Raw genomic sequence first — 17,253 nt, 5'->3', positions numbered from 1 at the left:
TTAATTTAAAACTGTTTTTCAAACCTTTCTTTCTACCATGTAGGTTAAATTCTGATTCTATAAAATATTTATTAATTTTGTCAAAACGCTACACATTCCCAATACTAGAATTCTTCCTGATATTTAACCAGTAGACAAAGCAAAATTAATATGCTTTTTATTCTAAATATATTTTCTAGATTTGTTTTTCATTTAACCTTCCTTGAAACGTCATCTACTGTACAGCGAATGCAGAGTGCCATTGCTTTAAGTATTTTTATGAAATGATTAGAATAAATACTAATTTGTGTTAGAAAAGTAAAGAAATACGTTCCTTAAGACAGAATGGTTCCTTTAGATTGTAATGAAAATTCATTCCTTATTCAAATGCTTTCCCTTATGAATATCCCCTTAGAAATGCAATACAATTTACCTTTTCATTTAATTTACTGTAAGTAACTTTGTAGGGATAGTTAAAAACTCTGAATCGATGATGCTTTACACTGCACATAATTTTGTGCACACATAGACACACACAAACTTTTCTCCTTCCTCAATGTTTTTCATATTCCATATACTCTGTTGTTGGAGCTTTAACTTTTTCTTGGAAGCCCTTTGCAAGTCCAGCTGGAAGAGGTTATGAATCAGATAGGATTATCAGAAATCTTTACAGTTTTACTGTGTCTTTGTCTGTCCTTTCTTTCACCTTTCCTTTACTGCACTATCTTGTCTGTCTGATTCTCACAGGAGACATGGATTACAACTGGTTGGACCATACGTCTTGGCATAGCAGTGAGGCCTCCCCAATGTCTTTGGTGAGACATGTGGAGCCTTACCATTTAGTTTCCTTTATCATTTCACATTTCCTTAGTTTTATTTACACCTTTGCATGTTTTCTTTTTTGTATCCTTTTTTTATCCCACACCTATAGGGGACAGTCAAAAGGGAAAAAGAAAAACTAGTGAGCAGGCAGTTTTGTCGGATTCTAACACCTTATCCGAGAGGCAAAAGAAAATGGTGTGCTTTGGTGGCCACTCTTTGGAAGAGGACTTGGAATGGTCTGAGCCTCAGATAAAAGACTCTGGGGTAGATACGTGTAGTAGCACAACTCTAAACGAGGAACATAGCCATAGTGAGAAGGTACTGAGATTTTGGAGCCTGCATTTTAACCTGCTCATTTGGTCTTTGTTTGCTCTCTGTCACTCATTAAAATAGTGCATAAAATAAAAGATAGGGTGTTTCTGGAGATATTATAGCATTTCTTAAGGTGCAGAAAAGAAAAACAAATGAAAAGTCTTTGCATGCTTGCAGCTTTTACTGTTTGGCAGCCTAAGAAAAAAAATTGAGAGGCATAAAGGAATGTTGTTCTTATCGTTGCAAAATAGCATATCATGGTATTACCTTAAAGCATAAAGTAATTAACAATAAGGATTCTACCAATTGGCTTATTTGATTTATTATGCTCAAACTCCTGAGGCTGAAATTAAATTAATAGTTTAAAGCCCAGGTGAAAAAGGGAGAAAATTGGGTCTCTCTGCACAGAAAAGTTGTTTTTCTTTTTTCCCTTTCACTGTCATGGTTGTTCATTTGTTTTGTTGCCATGCGATTTTTGTGCAGTATTGTGCAGAATTAAAAGCTTTGCCATCTGCTTTGGTATATTTTATTTTTGCTTTCTGTTTGGTGGAGATTATGATAAATCTTTTTAGAGTTATTAGTTGTAATGGGAGCAGATTTATCTGTGCCTGCTAATTTTGCATGAAATAGAGCATGAAATAGTGTTTTTATGTGAAAAAGTACTATGATTACACAGAAGAAAATCTCAAAAAATTATTAATTATGCCAATATACAAGTATAACTGTGCCCATATGTAGTAACGGAACAATAATGTTCACTGTAGCTGTGCTTCACATGTGAAGTAATTATTCCAAGAAAGAAACAGAATGTTTAAATGAAGTAATGACTATGCCTTTTAGTGTATGTTGTAATTTTCTAAAATACGACTACTGAGAATGTAAGACACTAAATATGTTTGTCAGTCAGATAAAAATTGACACGTTTGTAATAGTGGAAAAAGAAGAAATTTTTTACATCAAAGTTTTGGTTCGAGTTAAACTTCTTTTCCAGTATTACTCTTATGCTAGACTTATACAGTTGTTTTTCTCAGAACTCAGGTGTGATTGTCATTGTGTGAAGATAACTATGTATAGTTATATCTGTCAAATCAAGATACAAAGATCATTCTAAATATTCACAAATTGGATTTAGTAAAATAGATAATGTTATTAAATATTAGGCATACATTGTAATGAACTATATATTCAAATAAATATTTTGCAGCACAGTTTTATGTCATCCTATTACATTAAATATTGTTGTAATCATAATACTTTCATGGCATTTGAAAAATATATCAGGAAATGAAAAGTATTACTGAAATATTTTTCATTAAAATCCTATTCACTGTATTTTCCATTAACACCATATGATAGCATCCAGTAACTTGGCAACCATCCAAAGATGGAGATCGTCTCATTGGTCGGATTTTGTTAAATAAGCGACTAAAAGATGGAAGTGTGCCTAGAGATTCAGGAGCAATGCTTGGATTGAAGGTTGGTAATGAATAACTTTGGAACTAACTACTCTCTTGGTTAAACTAACTACCTTTGTAATAAAAATATTCTCATATTATATAGCATATGCATGAAAATAGCAATAATATCTTGTCATTCTCAACATTTAAAGATAGACATTTTATATTCAATTACCTAGAGCAGTTTTACTGGGTCCTTGGCAGGCTCAAAAAATTGTATTTTTCTGAAAGACTAGACGTGTTTTCACAAGTATTCTGAAAATGTGTTCTTAGCAAAGTACTAATTGCATCCTTGCTAGGCAAGCCAAGTCCTGTCTTTGCTCTTCAGTATTGAGCATTGCACCATGGTACAATGTCTATTCCCCAAAAGAGAGGAGAAAAGTGAAAAATAAATTATCGCTCTTGAAGACCAGGGGGACATCTGCAAATTAATGACATTTCAATACAGATCAGAGTCTGCCAGTGTAAGGGCCTCTTTCTGGATTTTTCTCTCTTCTGATTGTTTGATTTGCCACATTTTAAAAACACAAACCAGAAAGTTATTTAATATTTATTGATTTTTATCATGAAATAATGTATTCGCCTCTTTTTCCTATATTCACCTCTTTTTCATGATGCAGTGCTCTTTAAATGTTATGAAGTTATTTCTAGCTCACATTTTGATCTCAGTTTTGTGTGATACTAGTATTTGCAGTTCCAGAAATAGTAGTACAAGAATGAGAATGAATTATACAGAGTGAAAGAAACAAATATATATTTATTTTGATTCCACATCCCTGTTGTGAGAAATTATTAAGAAGTTTTAATTTTCCGTTCTCTATTTAGCACAACTCTTACTTCACTTTGGATATGCAGATTAGGCTATAGTCATATCCTATTAATAGGGATTAAATCAGTCTGGTTACTTATAACGTATACTAACATGCTTTGGAAATATTTGAATTTTTTATTTAATTGACAGATATTTTTGTTTGAAGTCAGTGGACAAGCCAGTTGGACATCAAATTTTGTGTTTATTTTTGTCTTAATATCAGAAAATGTAAGAGAAGCGACTAACAGTGCCATTAAGAAACACTTTTTGTTTAAACATTTATATTAAAATTTCTAAAGTCTTGTATTATTAAGATGAATTCTTTACTGAGATTCATTAATAGTTCAGATTTAAGAGTACACTGCTTTTTAATCTCAATAAACATCTGAAAAGAGTGATCAGCAGTTATTCCTGACCTTGATTTTCAAATATTTACATATTGAAAGTAAACTAAACTGAATTTAATATTACAAATTTTAAATCACAATGTGAAGACTGTTCAGAAACTTTAAGAATTTGAAAATTATGCAGTTACGACCGATTCTGAAGTGACTCTCCTGATTCTAAGATAAAAAAGTTAAACCTCCTGAAGTTTCCCATAGAGAAATATTCAGAATGACAAGTATTTTCATCTGACTTGCCCAACCAAAGGGAATTTCAATTATTGAGATGTTTGATGCTTAGTGTGAACATTGTGAGTTCTGTTATATTAATATAACTTTTTCCAGTTAAAGAAATATTGAAGTAAGCAGTCTATTGACCAACACCTTACAATGCTTTGGGTGGCAATTTATAATACAATGAAATACTATGCATGTATTTGCTAAAATTTAAAAGCTTTAGCATTCTGTATTTGCATTGTTTTTAAATTGTTCTAATCTCCAGATTAGTAGCTTGTCATAGCCAAAATTCTGTTGTTTTTACTAAGTGCATCTGCCTTATCTGAGCTACATAAAACCTAAGGAAAAAACTGAATTATTCTTTCTGTTGCCAGAACATTTAAGTAATTTAAAGTAATTTTCATTCTATGAAAATATTTCCTCTTTGAAACAGGTAGTAGGAGGAAAGATGACTGAATCAGGTCGACTCTGCGCATTTATCACCAAAGTTAAGAAAGGAAGCTTAGCTGATACAGTGGGGCATCTTAGACCAGGTATGTATCTACTACAGATCTATACTGCTGATTTGCTTTTCTGAAGGTGATAACAAGTGAGCAAGTTTAATTAGGGATGAAATTATGTTAAATAGGTCTGATGAAATACTGCAGAATTCAACCTGACATTCAATTACTAGACCATTGCTTTTGTGAAATATATATATATATATATTCTGATGTTGTTTAAAAACTATTTTAAAAATTTTACTCATGATAATATTCCATTGATATCCTGCCCAGTCAGTGTGTGATGTATATTTTATTTAGAGCAAACCAAGCTATTACAAATGTCTGAGCAGAACCAGCTTGGCTAGGAAGCTGCTTCTGTGCCAACATGCAAACCATGGATTGCTAGATTGGAGAATGTTCAAGAAATATTAACTATTATCATAAAAACTATCTGAACCCTAAACTTGTAGAAGTAAATGGATCTTTAAAACAGTAAGTTGATGAGATATGCTGTTCTAAAGATGTGAATTTTCTGAAGAGCCACAACTGTCAAAGTGAGTCCGAGCTGTATCTTACTCAAAAGGGGTCCTACTGTCAATATTATTGTTTCACCAAACTTTACATATATAAAGCATAAACCTTTAATACCCAGAATTTTCCTGCATGAAGGAGTTCAAACTTGTTCTACAATACAAGTTTCCCAATCCAGAAAAATGACAGTAGAATGGCTTAAATTGTCATTGTAAATGCATTCCATAACAAACTTCCTAAGCATAGTGTTATTACTGACATTTCAGGTGATGAAGTGTTAGAATGGAATGGAAGGCTACTACAAGGAGCCACTTTTGAGGAGGTATATAACATCATTTTAGAATCCAAACCTGAGCCACAAGTGGAGCTTGTAGTTTCAAGACCAATAGGGTAAGTAATGTCATGATTTTTTGGTATTAAACATGATGAAAGTATTGCTAAATTTCCCTTTTAGGGCAGAGATATGAAACATTCATAAACATTATAAACAGTAAAACTTTTAGGCAGAATTCAGTAAACCAAGAGCATAGCTAGAATGATAGATCATATCAGTGAGTAAAAAGAGCTGGTGTGAAATCCTGTATTCTCTGAAAGAGTCTCAGGCATTATCTGCTGGGGTTCCCTTCTGTGGCTGTTCAGTTGGTGATCCAGCCTATATTGGCTCTTTAACTGTGGTTATACTTGTTGTTGTAATTCTTGACTGTTCATTCTTATTTTTCTATTTTTTATAATATATATATATATAATTATAGGATCATATTTGGTCTGTGGACTGATTATGAACTCTATTTATTGGGAGTCAGCAATGTAGAATTTTCCACAAAATACAGTATGCTAATGGCATAATCCATATGCCTCAGAAAGTCCTATATCCAAATTTGCATCATCTTCATCTATTGAATCTATTAAATTATTGCTTGTTATCTACTACAGAACATATCTGAATGAATAGCTAGGACTGTTTGGGACTTTTTCTTTGGTGCTTTACATTGACTATTTTTCTTATCCTTCAAACCTATCTCTCAATGTCTAAACTTAAATTTTTCTTGCATAGCAATAGTAGCTTTGTTATATTAGTCTGTGAATACTTTCCCTTCTTCATCTGTTCTTTTTCTTCCAAGTTCCTACATGCTAAGGTCATATCCATCACTTTTTTGCTCCATTGGAAGTTCTATATCTGATCACACCAGGGCTGTGAAGAGGGGAATGTTTATCACTGAATTTGAAGATACTTACAGTTGTTAAGAGTTTTCTTTTTTCCCCCTCAATATTTATTGTGATGTGCATGACACAACTGGACAGGGTGCTAGGTAATCTCACCTAGGCTCCCTTTTCCATGTGAGGTTGGACTAGATGATCTTTCAAGATCACTTCCACCCTGGGCTGGAAGGATTCTATAATTATATTTTAATAAATATATTTATCCCTTTATTTGTACACGATGCACACAATTATCATACCTTTATATATGAAAGCATGGGTAACATAACAACTAAAAACTGAGAAGTACTAAAAAATCTAGAACCCTATAATATGAGAATGGAATTTCAGTGAGGATAATTTGTTATTGTTTCAGCTATAGTAGGAATTTAATATCTTTGACACATCAGGAACTTAACATGTAGGGACTTAATTTGGCATGACAATTTTAAACAAACTTGATAATAACAATAACTGTTTTATCTTGTCAGTGATATGAGAGATTATTTCCCACAAACATATGGAATTGCAACCCCTTTAGGGTAAAGCCTCTATCATCTGTCCTATCCTTAAAAACCTTTGCATAATTTGGGAGTTGTAGGTATAATAGTAATGCTAAGGGACAGACCACATTACTAGAAGAATATTGTTACAGAAAAAGAGATCTCAAATTCATAGAGGTGTAAATCTTTCGTAATATCTCTCAAACAGAAGTTTGTAGGAAAATTTCAAGGAACCTTTCACTCATGTCTTGAAAATACTCAATTTTTTTAGCTTTCTGCATTCTCTTCATTGTGTGAAACCTCCTGCATTCTTTCCTGTGCTTTTATATTTGCTGTCTGTTGTTTACCTTCCTTATCATCATGTCTTCTGTTATGTTACCATGTGCTCCACTTGCTATCACTAGACCAGCTCCTCTGTAATTCCTTACACAAAGTGATGTGGGCTCTCAAGCTGCCTTCTTCCACACTAATGGCTTGCCTCATAGTCTGAAGAACTGAGAGATCAGTGATCAAGCAGTTGTTCAGTGTATTTGATTCCCAGTGTCTTTTTGCAGTAGGTGTAAAAGAGTCTCAGTGATGAATTCTTTGCACAAATTGGTAAGGTTTTAGAATCTGGTTAGGTGTGTGTAACTATTTGGAATCTGATATTGACAACTTCAGAAATGTCTTTCATGAGGTTCTAGCTGGTGAACTGGAAAGACCATATTCGCTTCTCAGTTTAGAAGATCTCAGTTCATAATCGAATGGACAATAGAAATTAATACCCTGTACTTGCCCAATGAAGCATAGCATCATATGTTTGTGTTCTGCCCGAGGAAATAAAGTTTCAATGTATTTAAAATCATTAAAAGTTTGTATTTGCCAGGTGTCAGAAGTGATATTTATTTCAATTAGAATAATTACTACGTGATTGAAGGATTTCATTTTGCATTGAGATATATCCTATTACTTACAGAGTCTGTTGATGGTCTCATGGCAACACACTAAATCATGCCAGAAGTCTTCAGTTACTGCCAATTAACCTAGCTGAGAACCTGTTGTCACATCCCGATATTCTGAGTACAAAAAAAATTCTAGTAAACACAATTCTTCGTTCTCTTTATCATAGGCTGAGTGCTATGAAAACTGAAAATGACAAGATAAACTGATAAGGGCAGACAAAATGGAAAGCTGTTTTACAAAAACACAACAGCACAAAACATTCCATTTTGCCATGCTATTGACCTCTTTTTGCCATCTTAAATTGATGGCCAAGTTGCTATTAGTGTGAGCCGGCTGTTCCTTATACACAAGAACTTACATATTTTTTGCTTTCTAATTCTCAGAAATCATTAATTTGAAGTGCATGTTGTTTTCATGGTTTCTACTATTTTTAATTTGGTAGAAATGGTGCACTGTGATTTAATAATTATGCTATACAATCTGCTTGCAGTGAAATGTATCTTAAAATGCAAGATGTCTAAAACTACTTCTGCTTCTCCTACATCTGTTTATCTCAGTGAGAGTTCCTTGTGAGAATACCATTCACACTACCATGAAATATTGGGATCTGTATGCTTTAGCAACAGTGTTCAAAGCTTTCAAGCTTATTGTTTCAGCTATCTATAGAAAACTCATATTCAATCTCTTCACAATGATATTTATATGTTTTCATGGTTTTATTTTCAAACTCATAGGACAGAAATACTTTTTTGAAATTACAAGTTAAGCTAAGGAATGTGTTTCTGATTAAAGTAATAGGCGAGTATTGGATCCCTTTATAAATTCTACACACATCAAATACGCAAAATTAAATCTTTGCTTCTTCAATAGCCCTTGTGAGTTCTGACAAATTTTGTTTACTAAAAACAGAGGTTTATCCTTGTCTGCAGTGGGCACTTAGAGCAGTTGCCTGCCTTCTGATTTGCTTGAATTATTGAATACTGTGCATCAACTCACTCAATCTGCTTAGTACAGGTGTTTTTCTAGTGAGTCTGGAAAAATGTTTGGAAAAGGTATACTAAAGGTATACTGGAAAAGCTATACTAAAGGAAGTAGATAAGTTTTATTTATATATCATACAGACTCTTTTTTCCATTGGATGAGACAGTAGATAGAGATCACTGCAAGCATTTTTCCTTGACCTTTGCGGGGAGTTGATCTTGACTGAGCACCAAACACTCACTCTCTCCTTTCCCCTCCACAGAAGGACTCCTCAAAGGGAGGAAATAAGATGGAAAAGAATAGGATAGTGAGAAATAAAACCAAAACTGAACCCACCTTATCCTTACCTCCCTTCTTCCCAGGCTCAAATTCACTCCTTTGTTCCTGGTTTTTCTGCCTCCTCCTCCACCCAGCAGTGCAGAGGATGGGGAATGGGAGTTGCGGCCCAGTCCTCCTCCCCCTCCTTCTTCCTTGACCTTGGTGTCTGCAGGGATGTTTCTTTCATGGCTTTTTTTCTCACTATTTTCTCTCACAGCTGCCACACAGCTGTTTTGCTCTTTCTTAAGTATGTTGTCACAGAAGCACAGCTGCCGTGGCCAAGGAGCCACTGGGACTGGCTGTGCCCGGCACGGGGCAGCCGCCGCTGCCAGCGCAGGGCACCAGCACCCAGCGCGGCCTGGAAGAAACCAACTGTGCTGAAACACACCTCCTGATTTTAAATATTGTTGCTGCTGAAACTCTTCGTCTTGCTTGGTTTTGCTCAAGTACCTCTGAAATTATTTATTGATCATATTGATAGTTTTTATTAGCACACAGTAACATTTACCCCTCAGAGGAAGAATATGTTCCTTGGCAGGGTGTGGGTGTGGTTGGGTGCTCATTCATTGCCACTGAATGCTTTAAAATTACATGGCTGTGCACATAATTTAATACAGGTCTTGCAACACGTCCTGTATATTCAAGTAAGCAATTCTGCCAAATGAACTTGTACATTTTATTTAGTAAAGGAAAAAGTAAGATTACTGAAATTTGGGGTTCAAAGACAGTAAAGAAGGTACTAGGAAAACCATTATTGGCAGTTGAGTATATTTGAGTGAGGGTCCAGTAATTTTCATTAATGTATAATGTCATCATAAGATTTACTACTCACAGTTTTACTCTATCATTAACTCTGAGATTGTTCTTTCATTTACTGAATTATTTTGTTTGTGACTGTGCAGCCTTTCTCCTGTGTTCACCAAACCAGGTGTTCTGTGGAATTAAATTTTACACTGAAATTATTTATACTGGGATAAGAGATGAATCATCCCAGTGGCTGAAGACAGCCACCAGATCATACACCTTTCCTGAGGCATTCCATGTTGGATTGAGAAGTGTTATAGTGTAACTGAAATTTGAATATGCTTGTTAGATAAAGGATCAGCCTGTCTTAATTTTCCTGATTTCAGGGACATTCCCAGAATACCTGACAGCACACATGCACAGCTGGAGTCCAGTAAGTTTCAATTGTGGGGTAGGAAAATCTTCTCTCTCTTTTATGTAAGCACAAATAGATTGGAAAATGTCATCTGCAGTCAGTATAGCTCTTGTCTCTTTGTCTGTATTTGTCTCAATATGTCATCTGATTGTATTATCTATCTACCCTTGTTTAATAATAAGCTATCAAAAGTCAGGATATTTTGATTTAGGTTTGACAATTGGTCATAAGTTTACACTGGCTTTGATTGAAAAAAAAAGCATAGTTCTAAGTAATATATAAGAACATTAGTAGCAATTTGTAATTTCCTGTTTTGTTGTTTTGCATTTCAAATGAATCTTATAAATTAAAAATGTGAAAGAAGTATTTCATGTAGGGAAGAATAACTTGTTCTTTGGCTTAAATCTAAGAAGATGGATTTCAGCCTGAAGTTATTTTTTATCATTGGTTTAGAACTCTATTATAATAAAAACCATGAATAAATGAAGTGGCATAATCTTGATTGTAATAATATGAAAAACTCATCCAATGACTTTTTACTCATCAGCCAACTATTAAAATTCATTTTATGTTTTGTGAGATGTGGATTGTCTTTTGTATTTATAAAAATACTTTACTTTTGCTCTATGTTTTATACGTCAAAACTTGTCCTCTGACTCTTTGCAGATCTTGTAGATTTGAAGCAAAATGCACATGAAACATTACATACATCTTAATATTTTTGTAAAAATCTAATTCAAATTTAGTCTGATTATATAAGATAATAAGTCAGAAGACTGACTTCCTTTGACCACAGTAAAGTGTTTATTATTTAGGAATTTTAGGCCTTCAACTTACTGACATAATTGCAGTCAGAAATATCTGAATAAACTATTTTCCATTCTATGAATAAAAGCTTTTGATTGCATTTGAACACTGAAAGACTGAGTATCATTATTTGGTAATTTTAAATAGATTTTAAAAAAGTGATATTTATGTTTGGTTATTTTTCTAAAATTTTTATTTAAAGAATGTTGTGAAAAATGCATAACTGCTACTATTTATAAAATATTTTTGTTTATAATTACAGGTTCAAGTTCATTCGAATCTCAAAAAATGGACCGACCTTCTATTTCAGTGACTTCTCCTATGAGTCCTGGCATGTTAAGGGATGTTCCACAGTTCTTGTCTGGACAACTTTCAGTATGTAAACATTTAATTGATATTAATGTGCTTTCTGCAGCATATACAACTCTAACTGTAGTGCAAGCTACCTCTAACAGAAGTTTTTTGTTAAACTAGCTCAATTTTTTTGTTTAATGCTATATATCTCAGTGTAGGTGGGACCATAATGCCATAAGTGTATTCCATTTTATTAGCTTTTGGAAATTTTATATAAGTTGAATTGGGTGTATACATGTATAATTGTCTGGTAAGCTAGACTGGTAGAGTCAAATTTTCAGAAAGGTCTAATTTTGGCCTCCAGTTATATTTGTACTGTTGAGTGTAAACATTTTTTCAACTATATCACACTTACATGTAGATTCAGTAGATTTTATTACCTGTGTGCTTGGACATTAATATTGCTCATTTCTTATGCACTAACTTTCATATATGCCTTCCCCAAGTAACCCTTTGATATTTTACTAATGTTGTATTCTTTGTACCAGTGTTACTCACTTTTGTTCTACACTCTCATTGACAACAAAGTTCATTACATGAATGTTTCCTTTTAAAGGGTAATTTTTTGTTCTAAACTGAAAAAGTTGGGTTTTGTACACCTTTCCATGTTATTTACAATTACAAAGTGTGATTTTTCAAAAGTGCTCAGTTGTGGTGCAGCTTACATTGAAAAGGAAAGATAAATGGAATGGAAGCAGTGCAAAACTGGCGTTAAACAAGTTTGGAAATTCCACATTCATTTTACTTCCAAGTCGTATATGTTGTGTGTGCCATAAAAATATGCATAAAATCTAAGCAGACTGTTTATAGGTCTCACAGAAATATTTTTCTGTCTCTTCAGTGACCTGTGTTGGCTCCATTTTGCAGTGCATGAGACATTATTTGTTTGCTCATCAGAACAACCAATACATAATTTTTAATTTTCTGTAACTGTTGTACTTAACTACTTCGAAAGACTCAATCCTTTGGATGAATGGAAAACTAGAAATCTTGACTGTAGAGTGCAGAATGCTTTGCACAAAACACCATGACAAGGGAACACAAACATGAACAGTGAAAATAAACAGACCAAGGTTTCTAAAAACCCTTTTAGCTTTAGAAGACAGCAAAAATTGTTGGTAGTGGAGACAGGGAGGAAAGAAATTTCTTTTGTCTAAACTTTGTAAAAGATTATGCTGTCAAAAAGTTTTGGTGCCTAGTTCCCACCAAGAAATTCAAGGTCCGTAGTTAGCTGCTCAGATGGCCAATGCATACACACTGTGGAACGATGGTCCAAATCTGAACCACACAGAACTGACTTTCTCACTTTCTTGGTTTCAGATAAAAATCTTCATGAGTTTAAGATTAGGATTTACTAGTAAAATCAGTAAGTTTGTTGATTTAGTTGTTTGATAGGACACTGCAGTATTGGGAAATTTGGAGGTATGTTCTGGTTTACTGAGAATAACAGAAATCCCAAGGTTTCATTTCTCGGAATGGCATATAAATTCATTGTTTAACTCTAGAAGGCACAATTCCTATTTCTATTTATTTTTGTTTGTTTCAACATAAAAATATCTTTACTAGTAAGTTTAATTCCATCTAAGGAAACCAAATAATGTTAAGAGACATTCAAAGATCTTTCCTACATTTGGTACTTATGAACTGTTTGCCATTACATACAATACTTCCTACTACATATTTGTGTTTCCCTCAGAGAACAGCTGATAACTGAGAACCAAAGATCTAGCTGACTGACACTAAAGTTAGAAATGCTCTGTAACTCTAACGTTGCAATTTAGACATCTAAGATTAGTAGACATCTACAGAACAGACATTCTTCAGTATTTTGGTTTTCTCGGTTTTAATCAGTTGTTTTCTAACAGAACGATTGATGGATCACATATTCATTCCAAATAGCTGATTAAGATAGCAATGAAAGGAAATACTAAATTCCAGATGCAATTGTGAATGTACTCTTTATGGTGAGTGTCTAGGCAGGAGAATAACTACAGAACCCTGTCAGTAAAGGGGGACAGGATGCTGTTCTTTGTGGAAGAGGCAGGTCAGTGACATTCTGGGTGATGGTGGCTGAATTCAGACAGGTGTAATGAATCTGAGGGATAAGATTTTGGAAGTGTTTTCTGTATTTTCTGTTCTTTTGGACAATAGCATGTAGTCCTGAAGGGCTGTTGTTAGGGCAGTTGTGGTTAATAGGTTGCAAAATACAAGAGTTTTGGGCAGAAGTGGAGATACTACAGTTTGGATGGAGGTCTGAAGTAATAGAATACTTCGATATATGCTTTCTTATTCAGACAGTGCTATAGATCCTTAAAAGATTTTTATATATTAATGGTATTTTGGAATGTGTTTCTTTGTGTTCAGAATGGCTTTAGCGAGTTTAGCTGCAGTGATGCCTCTAGTATTCAAGGATGTCTTTGTCAATTCAATCTTCCATATTTTCCTCTGTATTGGCACTGGTCTGTGTACCTGTTTTCTTCTGCTGAGGTTACAGTGACGCTGACTAATAGGATTGTCAACAAAGTAAGCCATCTCACATAGATAGGGAATTTTCTTTACATTAATGATTATTCTGCTCAAATACATATTTAATTGAACAAACGATGTGCAACTTCAGTAAACTATTGTGTGTTATAACTTACTAAGGTATAGAAATAATTTATCCATATTCTCTTCATTTTATGGCACTTTTTATCCACATTGTTCTTTCAGGGGAGTATTTGACTGTTATTGCAATTATAGTTTTATTATTATTTGTTTTGTCTTCTTCCTGTTTCTGTGTTTTTTCACTGACTTGTTTTTCCTTTAATATCATTTTGAAAAAGTCAAAAGTATTCTTTGTGTGTTGATGCTCTTAGCTTCATTACTGCATTTTGGCTACTTTTTCATTATTGCATGAAAAGTATAACTTGGAATGCTTTTGCAATAATGAATAACATAACTAGAAGACCATGTAAATTGAACCAAGTATAAAATCACAATACTTAATTTCTGTGCTGCCAGAGATTCTAACAGAAAAAGGATGTTATTGATGAGATTAATCAAGTTTTTTGTACACCTGAACCGTAGGACCACTTCAATAGATTTTCCATATATATTCAGTTTATAAAGCAATAAAAATACAGTTATAGAAATAATAGTTATAATATCTGTAGTATACTGGAAAGTGTTTATTGTACATCGTGAAGGGCATATATGTCAGCACATTGAGGGGGTGAGATTAGTAGGAGACAGACTTCCCTTACTCCTTTTAACTTTTCCCCTTTCCCCTTTTTTTTCCCCTCCCCTTTCTACCTCTATACAATTAAATTGCTGTTGCTCTAACATCAAAACATGAAAAGTTCTAGGTAGTGCACACAAGATGCTTATTGCTCTCCATTTCCAAGGCAGAATATGATAGCTGAGGACCCTTGGTGTGTGGTGGGAGATATGTCATAAGAGATGTCCCTCTTAGGATTGCATAATTCCGGAATATCTGTTTTTCCCTTGTAAAATGGAGCAGAAGCAAGCTGAAGATCTACTTTTATTGTATGTGAGTAGGTCACATTCTAGCACCCATACACCTGGCTCTGCAGTCCTGCCCATGCATCGTGGGGGGCACCTCACAGAGCACAGGGAGCGCAGCAGACAAAACCTGTGATCCAGAGTGTCAAGTTTTCTTATCTACCCTCTTGCTTTGGTGTAAGAACAGATTACTTCACACATTTTATGGAACAGATTTCTCCAGCATCTGTGCGTGCCAAATAAGCAAGGAGGGTGGCAGAAGCATCATCACGCTGCCTATTTCCATGCTTTGGCTGCATTTCTTATGGAAGTGAATATTGAATAGGAGCTTCTTTGTATCATTTTGAGTTAGAGCAATAATCTCAGGAAAACTGAGCAGGGAGATAAAGAGATTCCAATCTGTCAGATGCTGTCCGTGCTCCTGGTCTCCCACTCGCTGGCCCTCTGAGGTATCAACGTGTGCTCTGGTTCGTGTTTACACCTCATACTTTGTACCAATTCTGTGCCACTCCATTAGCTGTTGCCCTAAACAAAGGATGGAGAGTGGTTGCTTGGAATTAGTATTTTGGAGTGTTTCCTGTGCTAATGTAGTCTTGAGGTAGCCACTGGAAACCACAAGGTCGTATGTGGTCTGAATAGTTACATCACAGAAATAAGAGTTACAAATGTGTCTGTCTATGCAGTTTGCTAAATGCTCTAGATGCCATTTCATGCAAGGGTTTTCTGTGTATACCATATGTCATTTCTGTCATGATTGCTACAGAATTGAAATACATAGATTGTACCTTCCCCCAGGTAATGCTAATACCAGAGAGCACTAACTTTCTTTTAATAGTTCTAAAATTATTTAGGAGGGTTTTTTAATAGAGATGCCTTTTAATGTTGCAGAGAAGAGAAAACCTTTTACTTTACTTGCTTTACTTTACAAAGCAACCAAAGCTGTCAGTGCATGTACTGTGCTTGTTTCTCTCTGAATATGCATCTACAGTCTTTCTGAAAGATGTGATTAAGCTTAAATTATGTTTCCAACCCCACTTTTAAATCACACTTTGCTGACCTGTTCTTTTTGTTACATGTTATTTCTAAATCTATTGTAAATGTGAAGAGAAATCCTTGCTCCTGGGGAATCAGTGGTAAAATTCCTGCTGACTTCCCTTAGGCAAGAATTTCCAATACAGGGTTTTGATATGATTTGGTAACAGATTTGCAGATTTAATTTATGCATTGCACTAAAATACTTTGTGTTAGATAAATATGTTGTTGGTGTAAAGCTGTGTTTAAAGTAATAGTTGTGTGTCTTTGTTTTTACTTTTGGTCTTTTAGTTTCCAGCGTGTTGTCCTTTTTGGTTTTGTTTTATTGCTTTTTCTTTAATTTTGCTTACCAGAGCCAAAGCCTTAGTAGAAGAACAACGCCTTTTGTTCCTAGGGTTCAGGTAAAGACTTCGTCTGCCTGACAGAGACTAAAGTTGTGGGTTTTTCTTTTGTTTGTTATGGAAAATGCATAGCAGGAAAACGTTACATTATAGTCCGTTTTCCCATATTTTGAGTGTGTTTCTTTAAATCATATTAACAACTTTCATGTCATCTTGTGAGCAGCCTGTAAAATTCTGCATGGGGGTGAAAATATTAAGTTAAAATTTAAAGAGACAACTAGTTTTTGTTTGATTTCTGCCCAATATTGAACTCATACAGTTTTCAATAGCGACGATGGCTATGCATCCCACATATAAAATCTGTGTACTGTTTAAGCAATAAATAATTTTGTACTTGAGGTCATTATATAAAGATGAATGTCTCTTTAAATCATTCATTACTTAACACATACATTCTGCATTTTCCAAATAATAGTAGCGCCTCAAGTAGAAGATGGGCAAAAAATTTGTACCTTGTTTAAAGAAACAAATTTCTTGTGTATGAAACTTGGTTCTTGCATTTTAAAGTACATCAAAATAATCAAAACCTTACTTGAATAAAAAATGAATTCTCTCATTGTGCTATTGAATTTATTTTGGTTTGATATTCTGTTTAGGTACAAGTTGTTTGCCTTTTTCATTAGGAAGCTCCTAAGGTACTATAGATTAATGCAAAAGTAGGTTTTACTAATATATTACAATGCTTATCTTGCTTTACTGCATGTTTTTTTGTAAATAGTATATTATCTGCTTTTCTTACAAAATATCTTTATGGAGTTGTTAATCTTTTGTGTGGGAGATGTATAAATGCTTCTCTGGTTTGATCAATTGCTTAAGGAAAAATGTAAAGGATGACCTAAGTGATCAGAATGAGATGACCAAATTTCATATTGAAATGGAAAAGTGATCATACATACATATATTTATAAAGGGATTGGAAATATGAATCTAAATAAGATATCAAATATGACTCGTATTTGATAAAGTTCGTCTTTTTCAGAAAAGTAATCCTTACAACTGCTTAAATATAAATTCAAAAGAAAGAAATCTAAGGGG

At 34.0% G+C, this 17,253-nt stretch overlaps 1 protein-coding gene across 28 annotated transcripts in view; it reads left to right on the top strand.

The window, feature by feature from the left end:
* RIMS2 (regulating synaptic membrane exocytosis 2) overlaps positions 1 to 17,253 on the top strand; it is a 388,249-nt gene that overhangs the window by 169,856 nt on the left and 201,140 nt on the right. For 18 of the 28 annotated variants that reach the window (XM_018077725.3, XM_029959226.1, XM_029959224.1 and 15 more), the window contains 7 exons: positions 727 to 794; positions 2,470 to 2,589; positions 4,435 to 4,534; positions 5,284 to 5,407; positions 10,092 to 10,138; positions 11,190 to 11,302; positions 16,171 to 16,218. In XM_018077725.3, the coding sequence (XP_017933214.1) occupies positions 727 to 794; positions 2,470 to 2,589; positions 4,435 to 4,534; positions 5,284 to 5,407; positions 10,092 to 10,138; positions 11,190 to 11,302; positions 16,171 to 16,218 (620 nt within the window). Of the gene's footprint in view, positions 1 to 726; positions 795 to 910; positions 1,120 to 2,469; positions 2,590 to 4,434; positions 4,535 to 5,283; positions 5,408 to 10,091; positions 10,139 to 11,189; positions 11,303 to 16,170; positions 16,219 to 17,253 lie in introns of those variants that run through there. The other 10 variants (XM_029959232.1, XM_029959221.1, XM_025895522.2 and 7 more) reach the window with 3 other exon arrangements.

Source organism: Manacus vitellinus, unplaced genomic scaffold (genome assembly GCF_001715985.3).
Source record: "Manacus vitellinus isolate BGI_N305 unplaced genomic scaffold, ASM171598v3 scaffold_1_pilon, whole genome shotgun sequence".
Taxonomy (NCBI): Eukaryota; Metazoa; Chordata; class Aves; order Passeriformes; family Pipridae; genus Manacus; species Manacus vitellinus.
The sequence above is the reverse complement of the archived record's forward strand: the minus strand, read 5'-3'. Positions and strand labels throughout refer to the sequence as shown.